General features: G+C 36.0%; 1 protein-coding gene across 1 annotated transcript in view; it reads left to right on the forward strand.

Moving 5' to 3' along the window:
• FBXL17 (F-box and leucine rich repeat protein 17) overlaps positions 1-10255 on the forward strand; it is a 252591-nt gene that overhangs the window by 12993 nt on the left and 229343 nt on the right. Inside the window, exon 4 of the mRNA XM_037373398.1 lies at positions 476-611. Coding sequence (XP_037229295.1) covers positions 476-611 — 136 coding nt within the window. The remainder of the gene's footprint in view (positions 1-475; positions 612-10255) is intronic.

Raw genomic sequence — 10255 nt, forward strand, 5'->3', positions numbered from 1 at the left:
CTTAGTTGCTATTTGGAACCAGTATTTAAGTAACTTTTTTTTTTTTTTTTTTTTTTTGCGTCATGAAAGACAAAGATGACTGAGATCTTTTCAGGCATGCATGAAGGTTTTATCAACTGTCTCCCTTGTGTTAAAGGAGCATTTAGGGTGAAGTAGTTATGTTAAATTAAATATGCTGTCAACAGTGTCGTGTACAGGCATTGTTAGATACTTAAATATTGCCCAGTAAATAACTTAGTTCTAATGTGCTGCTTTTGGCTCCGTTTTTTTGATTGTAGTTAGCAACTTCATTTTGCCATGTATGTAATTATGATCTTTCTTGTTTGTGTATAGTGCTTAAAAAAACCTGTAAAGAAAGATAATTTTTAAGGGGTGGTGGTGAAGCAGGAAAAACACAGTTCTCCAGTTCAGTCAAATCCTAGTGTTTTTTTCCCCCTTTATTCTTAAGTACTTGCTTTGATTTCATTAATTGCAGCTGGGTTCAAAATGCAGAGAATTGAAAGACATTCATTTTGGGCAATGTTACAAGATCTCAGATGAAGGAATGATGATTATAGCTAAAGGCTGTCTGAAGTTGCAAAGAATATACATGCAAGAAAACAAATTAGTAAGTACATGGTATGATTTTTTTTTTCCCACAGCATTTTCATTAAAGTTTTTTCTTGTGTTTTTTATCTGTTTAAAACTTTCTTCTGAATAGCCATTTTTTGGCAGTGAATTGCTTAAAAATGTTCTCTCGCTGTGAAAACTTCTGATTTTGCAGAGGTAGCTCAGAGGAGGACTCGAAGTACAAGTTAAGCTAATGCTGTTCCAGATACATATTAACTTTTGGTTTCAACGTGATATTCCAGGTGTAATTGTTTGGGATGTGCCTGATTTGTGTAGGAAAATGCTTCATCCATAAAGAATGTTTCTTTTGTTGATACCAGTACACTTTTCTCCAGTAAAAAGTGCAAACGTAGGCAAACGAAAAGATTTTTGGAGGTTAGTTTCTTGATTACAAATAATGCACTCTGATAATCCTCTTGAAAGATGTCACTTTCTCATCTACATGCAGTAGATTAGCGTGCCTGTGCTATTAGAAGGCAGTTGTTGAGGAGTAATAAAACTGTCTTGTGTCCCAATTATAAGCAGTCTCTGAAATGATGGTTTCTAATGTCAAAAGCCAGTATATACTAAATGGTATAGTAAAGCAATGGTGCTTTTTTGTTTTGGTTTGTTTTTTTCTTGCAAGGAAGTTGAAAAAGCTGCTTGCAGTTGAATTCTTAACTATCAGCTAATGTCAGGGTTGTAACCTTCAGTTTGAAAAAGCTGAACTGGAACAAATTAATTGTTTTTATAAGAAAATAGCATACCTTGTATTCAGAGTCATTTGCTATTTGTCTTAAATACAAACAGATAGTAATGCCTAGGATGGTTCATTTGAGAACAGTTTCTATTTGGGGGGGGACGACACACACCCAAACACCATTTATTGGTTTCGACCAGAATTACAGGAAGCTGAGAATAGGAGGTAACGGCCAAAACTGAGATCCCAGAGTAGTTCAAATGCAGAAGCAGAAGAAAGTGTCCCCCCTCCTCCCATATCAAAACAAAATCTTGAGTACTGTCAAAACTAATCTTTGTAACATTTATCATTAATACATGACAATCTTTTAATTAAAAAAAAAAAAAAGAAAAAAAAAAAGGAAAGAGAAATGAAAATTCTGAGAAACCTGGAAGGAAGGCATTCTCCTGCAAAAATTAAAAGTATTACTTATCTGTGAATCAAAGAGGAAAAACTTGTGCATATTCAAACTTTGCAAAATCATACATTAAAGATTGCTTGATTGTATATAAACATTATTGTATGTAAAAAGACCTACGTAAGTGCATGATCATTGAAAAATATGTGGTTAGGGTGTTAATTTGACCTTCCTTACAGATACATCTCACACTTCTTGCCGCTGAAGTTTGTATTCTCTTTGTAGTCTGAAATGTCACCAAAGAAGTTGATGTTACAATTGTTAGCACTTAAAAGCCTGTGGTTTTATTATCTGTAATGAAATCTAAGTTCTCAGTTGAAACAGGACATAGGAAGTATCTTCTTGTTCTTAAGGCATTCAGGAAGGATTATCTTCACTTGCACTTTATTTGGTTGCCTTCATTATTGGAAGCGGAACTTGAATTTTTCATTGGAAATAAGACAAAAATATGTACTCTCAAATGAATAGGAAACTTAATTATTTTGTCACTTCTGAAAGTCTGTTAGGTGACATCAAAACTAACTCTGTAATTTTTCATCAGTGTGTTTGGGTTTTTTTAAATGTCTAAATTTATTTGTCTAATTTTACTTAATGCCACTGCCCAATCTTAATTTTTCAGGCAAAAATAAACTTGCAGCAAACTTAAGTCCAAATTCAGCTTTTTAAGTCTTGATCTAGAAATGTAAACATTAAATAAGTTGTAAAGCTGTTATGAACTCCAGGGTGTTGAATCTTTAGAATAAAATAACACTTGAATAATTCCATTGGATGACAAAGCTGCAGAAACTGATGTGCTTTCCCCTTGCTCGGGCAAGAGATTTTCAAATCTTACTGGAAGTGTAACTTCGTGTGATGAACCAAGACAACTTGTAAGAAATTCTCATTTAGTTGTAAAATAAAAATTTTCAGCTTCCCAAAGAAGAAAAGATAGGGTTTGTTTAATGCTGCAGAGTTAGCTTAAAAGGGAGTAATGGCTGGTGGCAAATGGTAATCCAGTGTTGGGTTTGTCAGGTGGGTTACTTTTGTTTTTAAGACTGCCTTAAATAAAATAAAACCACTGTTAATATTTGCTGTGGCACATCTTGCTTCCTACTCTTTTGGTGAAGAAGATGGTTTGGGGAAGTGTGTGTTTGTTTTCAATATAAGTTAGTATTCATTCTCTGCAATCAAAATATTCTGTGGCAAGAGAGGTGTACTTGACATACGGGGGCTTGGTTTTGTGTATTTGAAGTTCATTGATTGTCCGCCTGCTATAGGAGGAAGACCCCTTCCCTCTCTCGCCACCCCCATGTTTTTAAACAACTTTTGTACCTTCTGTGTAAATACTGTAAATCAAGTCTGTGTGTTTTGTATTTTCTTGTGTCTTCTGTTTTTGGAGGTGCTCAAAATCCTGTGACTCTTACAGGCAGTTCCCATTAATTTCAAAATGCGTAGTCTGTTATAGATGTTACCTGATGGCTAGGTTTTCATGTAGGCTTGTCTCAGACTAACGGATTTTATACTTCAAAAATACATCTCTACAGACACAACCAGCAGCTAAATAATGCCTTTGTGAGTGTTACTTTACAGTGAAATGTAGATCAGGCAACACAGTTCAGTTGCTTCATCTGTTGCTAAGTAACTCCATTATCAGACTGCTGAACAGAAATGGAGAAAGGAGAATTTATGTTCTGATTGTTTAATATGCTAGGAATTTCACAGTAGAAATAGACTCTCTCCTTTCTGTCAAATGCTGATTAAGTCATGGTAACACATGAAAGCTGTAAATATAATTGGGTGCAAAAGACATGCAAGGAAAAAGTTAACGTTGCAAGGCTAATTTAACAACACAAGGTGGTGGTCGTTTGCGTAACTGTTTGATTTGTATTTCTTCGAAATACGTTTATTATTCCTCTGTCATTTGAATGGAAGAGTAATTTTACACAAAGCCTTTTACCGGAAGCATACTGGCCTAATTGGGAACTTAATTAAAAAAAATAGTTGCAGGACTTGGAGAGTATGTCAGTATGTTGACTTGTCTTTCTTTACCTGTTCCCAAGCAGACTGATGCAATCATTCTCACAGGAATCCCGTGTAAATGGAGGAACAGACTATAACTGTGTCAGACAGTACTAGGAAGTTTCCCAGCTTCTTGACTGAGTTTAGTTGGACTTCTTAACTTCACGGTCATGGCTGGAATTGAATGCTATGAGTGGAACTTTAAATTTTGCCTCATGCGAGTGATTAATATGAATGAAGCTGGTGGAAGATGTCTTGGTTAATTTCATTGTTACCTTGCTAGCGAGCACTTTTTTGACCTTCCACCCCAGACAGACAGTACGTAGCTTCAACTGCAGAATCAGAGAACTGGTTCACACAACCAGCAGCGCTCTCACTGAGACATGGAGTGGGGCTATTCTTAACCTGAATTAGAAGAATGGAACCCTAAAAGGTTTTAAAAGTTTTGTGACATTTTCTTTGAGATGCAGAATGAGTTCGCGACTACAGTGCCCTCAAGGGGAAGGATTGCCCCCAGAAGCAATTTTGTATGAGCAATGTGTAAACTGTCTACTTGCACGTTGTGAATAGAGTAGACCTATATTTGGGAGCTCATTTTAGAGCTAGGAAAAACCTCCTCCACTTAACTGTTGATTTTGCCCACTTAATTTCTTCTTCATCGCCTTTCCTTAACCGAGTGATGTAATGGATAAAATTATAATACTATGGTTGCTGAAACTTAGCAGACAGGAGCCATAGATTCGTGCCTCCCTACTCCACCCAGTGTCTTTTTTCATGATACATTAGATACGGATGCAGAGGAGGAGGTTCTGGAGATGGAGTTTTAGATAGTATAACAGGACGACAACATTCCTACATCTATACTTTCTTCCCTTCCTCTCTTCTTGCTTTCTGAGGCTTGTTTTGGGTAGAAGGAAAATAATACTGCAACCGAGGTACTACAGTTGGAATGCTGGCAGCATTTCTTCCTTTCCCATAAAGCGACCTTGTGAAGTAGATGACTTAAAAGACAAATCATTTGTTCAATGGTTCCCAGGTATGTTCATGAAGATTATTATGGTCTAACTTGACCATGTTTCTAGTTCCTTATCTGTCTTTAGACATTGCCCAGGAGCAGTGTCTACTCTGAGTGGAAGCTGTTTAAAGGTAACAAAATTTTGACCCAATTGGCAATGTGTTTGATAACTTATTTTCATGTTTGAAGTGAGAGAACACTTCTATAATAAATATTTTACAGGTAATTATTTACTGGTGTTTTTAAAGATGAGTATTCTGTTAGTGTTCTGCCCACCTTTGCTGTTTGTAGCAGATAATACAGAGTAGAAATTAGTGTTAGTTGTGATGCCACGTTTGATACAAGGTATAATCTTAAGATATGTGAATAATATACTTTTTACTTTCAGTAAAAAAGAATATTGACTAAAACAGAGATTTCAGTTTTAATTCTGTGACATAAATACTTAACACATCCTTTTAAATAATTGACTGGAATCAACCTATCATAAAAATCTATAGGACAAAATACTGTTCATGTTTTCTGAATAGTCACAGCATAGTGTGATCTCATTTATTTATCCTTATTTTGACCTTGGGAACCAGTTCTCTTCTTTGTACATGTCAGCTACAAAACACTTAGTTTAGCAGTGTGCCCTGTGTTACGACACAAGGCAGACATGGAGAGGAGGGACTGCTTTGCTTTGAGTTTAGTCCATGCAAAATGTTTGAGAAGGAAAGTCAGTATTATGAGGCATATAAACTGCCCATCATCTGATCATGTGAACTGCTGAAGTTTACACGTAGAAATAACTTCTTCATGGGTAACAAGTATATAAAAGAGACTTCCGGGGGAAAATATTTCTAAACACTGTGATTTCCTTGCCCTACTCCCAACATATTCTATATACTATTTCAATTTTTACATATAATTACTTAAAACTGTTCTACTTGGAGAAATTTCAGAACAGTCATTTTCCCATGCCTCTTTGGAATATTTTCCCAAAATACTTTCTGACTGGCTTATTTCATTGTTTTGAGGTTTTGAAAAGAACTGTAGTTGTTCCAGACTTTTCCCCTTCAATTTTTTGATTTTTTTTTTTAAAAAATTTTTTTAATTAAAAGTTCATGGGTTGGAAGGGACCTTTAAAGGCACTCCAGGAGAGTGTTGCTGGTTTTCTTTGTAGGCGCAGAGTGCACATATAGGACTAGTTACTTGCTAAATGTATGCATACTTACTAAGGATGATTTCTCTACTGTATATCATAGCTTTGGACAATTACGCTTCATCTTCTGTCAAGTATTAAATTAGAGCTTTCTAAACCAAAAACTCCATACAGATGGCATTGTTGGCAGTGTTCACTAGCAATGATGAAGTTCCTCTTGTATTTTAGTTTCTCAGACACGTTACATATGCACCAACACCTACTAATGTACTGTAAAAATAATATTCAATGCGGTTTTAAAGCACTGAACAACTACACTGAAAACTAAACTTCCGTAAAAGCATGCTTCCAGAAGAACTGTTGGAGATAACTTTCCGATGTGGCTTTTAATACTGAACAGGTAAGTCTTTCGATAAGCCCTTCTGAAACATTCATTTTGGGTTTTATGGCAAAATAAACTGGTTCAGTCATTTCTTCAGAAATCTGGTGCACCCATATTTCTCAGAGTTTGGTTATTTTTTTTTGCTTTTTTTTGGGGGGGGTGTGGGTTAGAACTATTGCATTTTGATTTGGGTGGTTTCTGTAATACTGTTCTTAAGTTAAAACGTTCATGCCGAGTTTTATGTTAATAGAAGGAAAAAAAGAAAAGTGAAGATTATGTGCTTGAATGTAAATATGTATTTGCCGTAAAGGCAAGACTTGTATTCTCTGTATAAATGTTTCTGTAAATAATCTGGCAATAAATGCAATACTTGGTCGTCACCCGTAGGTGGCGGTATTGACTTTGTAGTGGTAAAAGGTTTTGGAGTCCTTGCTATAGCGACTTACCAGTACACAGCAGGTAACTTCTGAATATTGTGGTGGTTCCACAGATACTGTCGTCTTTTCGCTTCAGCCGCCAGGATCGCTGTCTAAGTAGTTCTTAATTGTCTTCAAACTGAGTATAACAAAGGCTACTCAACTATGTAGGGTTTGACTCTTGGAGTGTAGTTACGTGTATTCTTATTGAAGCATTTGAAGAGGTTTGCTTTGTGTAGTTCGTAAAATGTTAGCAAAGGGAAAGGAGAAAACTGATAGAATTTTGAGACGTTGCAGGGTATTTTGTGTTCTTTTAAAACAGAATGTGTTCAAAGAACTTAACAATGGAAATCTGTATATCTTGGAACAGGTTACCCAGAGAGTGTTAGACACTCTTCACCCCTGGAAACATTCAAGGTCAGGCTGGACAGGGCTCTGAGCAACCTGACCTAGCTGGAGATGCCCCTGCTCATTGCAGGGGTCTGGACTAGATGGCCTTTAAAGGTCCTTTCCAACCCACACCATTCTATGATCTGTACCAGATACACTAAATATAAACTGAATGAGTTGAAATTAACCACTACTAGCGATTCTGAGTGAAACCTTGGACAAAACCAGCTGCTGTTCCTTGAATTGCTTTTTATCCATTCCTAGATAAGACCACCTTCTGAAATGATAATGCAATTTTGAATTTTGGCTTCTTGAATGCGAAGAATGCGTCTTCTGAGGATGCATATTTAGGAGTGCAACACAGGAAACTGCTTTTTGAAGCAAATTATTTTGTGTGCACACTTGTCTAATAGTGCAGATTTTCTTATTTACCACATTCATTTTATGTTTTAAGAGTGTAAAACACAAGTATTTCAAGTGTCTCTTCAGTTATACATCAAAGCTATGTGTCAAAGAGGCAAACTATTTCTGGTTAAGCCCTTGATGTCAGATAAATCAAGAGCCTCCTAAAGAAATAGTTTTCTGTGTAATACTTAACACCACACTTTGGGTTTTAAATGCAGTACCCTGAGTTATACTGACAGTAGTTTTCTGTGTTTTATTGTTCAAAAGATACCTTCTTTCTGCAGGAGGAGATTTCAAGATCTCACTCAAGAGTTGCGTGGTGTGGGGTTTTTTTTTTTTTCATTGTTTTTTAACCATTGCTAATGCTTTCATCTTTGTGTAGGATTTCTGTCCCCCCATCCTCCCCACTCCAAATAAATATTTGTTTTAAATGGAGATACTTTGTGTTTAAGCCTGTGAAAGAAAATTTCATTGTAACATGAATTCAGTGTTTGTGAAACTCTTTAGACTGACAGCATTGGAAACTGAAGTCCTATTTTTGTCCACTAAACAGGTACAGCGTGAGCAGCAGCAGCAGTGCCAGCTTCACCCCACTGCCCCACCAAAGTGCTGCAAACTCTACCCTAGAGAGAGCTCTAGCAAGGGTTAAGAGGCTTGTTCAGTCTCTATGCTCACTCAGTCATTACTGTGGCTGCCAACAGGAGTACCCATTTGTGATAGTGGATAGATATCCAGTTCACAAAAGCACCAGAAAGTGGACAGAAAGCACCAGTTTATTTAATAAAAACTACTGACCCTCTGACAAATGATTTAACTTCAGTTGGCACGGTCCTGGGCCACTGGTAGAAGTGGATGGCTCCATGTCCCATTGCCAATTACCCAAGTTCAGTCTCTTTAGAAATACTAGTGTAGTTTCTTTTCACTGTATAATACGCAGAAACAAAACGTATGTACAGACTGTAATTTCTTGTAAATCTACTTGTATATCACTTTCAAATGCTTGACTGTACATGTAAATACTCTGGCTTAATAATAAGGTCGGCTGTATGGTTTCCTTGCTCAGTGCTTTTTTTTTCTTTGTAAACACGTACTGCATTTATTGAGCTTTTTAACCAACTATTTGATGTTGTGAGTTGACTTGTCATGTACAATGTGAATGCATATATATACATTCCAAAAGCAACTAAGAACTGTAGTTGTAATCTGTATTGTTGTATTAATTATGGGTTTTGATTCTTGTTAGGTTACATGTTGTAGATTGGCTCTGCCTACCAAAAAACTGAGTTAAAAAAATTAAAATTTTAATATTGATATGAAGTATTGCACCACTTAGGCTATAATTCTTAAGGCTGAAATATTTTGGCACTTTTAATGATTATTTTATGTACAAAAACGTAATACATACACTGTAAATTAACATAATGACAAAGAACTGAGAGGTGGAATAAATAGGAGTCAAAGTGGCTGATGTAGAACTTTTTTCTACTTTTTGCTCAACATTTTAAGATGGTTATTTGTTTGATACTTGCAGATGATATATTTTGCATACAAATTTTAAAAAGGTTAAATATATATATTTTTACATTGATGTCTGCTAATGCCTGCACACTAATGACTGGCATGTTAGTAAACTTGTACATCAAACTTACAAAGTACTTTAATGAGTAAGATTCTCAGTATTGAAGGTGCAGGTACTTAAAATGCAAATACATGAATGTAATGTGAAAAACCTGAAAGCAACCTACAGCAAATTGCAGCAAGGTGGGAGTTTTAAATACAAGTCAATTTTTATGCTTTCTGTAGAGTTACTGAAAGAGCTGTTGTATATTGTGATTGAAATACATACCGAAGACAATAGCAGTACAGAAACAAATAGTATTTATAGGGTATTTCTGTATTTCTAGAGCATGCAATATTTAGTTTTTATGAAGTGCTATATCAAGCTGCAAATAGAGAGTTAAAATGTAATTAGTAGTCAGCTCAGAAGATGCCCATACAATTTCTTTACTGTTGTAGTATTTTGTCTAATTTGGCCTGTTACCATTTTATGTAAAAAGAATGAATGTAAGTAAAAGCGAATTAATAGAACATAGCTATAGCACATTGCTTTCAAAAGAGGCTTTTACTGAAGATATAAACCCTCTGTAATAATATGTTGCTGCTATACAGAAAAAGATGTATGCAGTGAATATTCACACACACACACACCAGATTCCAGTAATTAATACATTTTATGAGAAAACTTATGCTTCAGTCAGCTTACTGAAATGATTGATTGGTACTGAACCAAGCAAAATAGATGATTATGTATGGCAGATTTATAGAAATTTTAAGGGGCATAGTAGATCTTGAATTAGTGTAGGCGCATGTTTGGGGTTTTCTGTGGTTTTCTTATGTGGTTGGGGTTTTTTTGGCTTTTGTTGTTTAACAAGATATTTGAGATTTTAATCTAATTAAAAAACTAGGTGACTGCGTGTGGTAGCTGGGTACGGAGCCTTTTTGATTGTTTGAAATACCCATATTTAATTACCATTTGGATCAATGGTTACAAGTGTTACTGCGCTAACTTCAGTCACAATAGAATTCCATGATACTAGAGTGAAAATCATTCCATTAAAATTTGTTTTAATAGAATGTGTGCTGCTCACCTAAACTGAGTTGTAACAGAAACCTTCAATCTCTGGAGTTTCTTTGGGGGGGGGGGGGGGGGGGGGGGGGGGGGGGGGGGGGGGGGGGGGGGGGGGGGGGGTGGGGGGGGGG

This window comes from Falco rusticolus, chromosome Z (genome assembly GCF_015220075.1).
Source record: "Falco rusticolus isolate bFalRus1 chromosome Z, bFalRus1.pri, whole genome shotgun sequence".
Classification (NCBI taxonomy): Eukaryota; Metazoa; Chordata; class Aves; order Falconiformes; family Falconidae; genus Falco; species Falco rusticolus.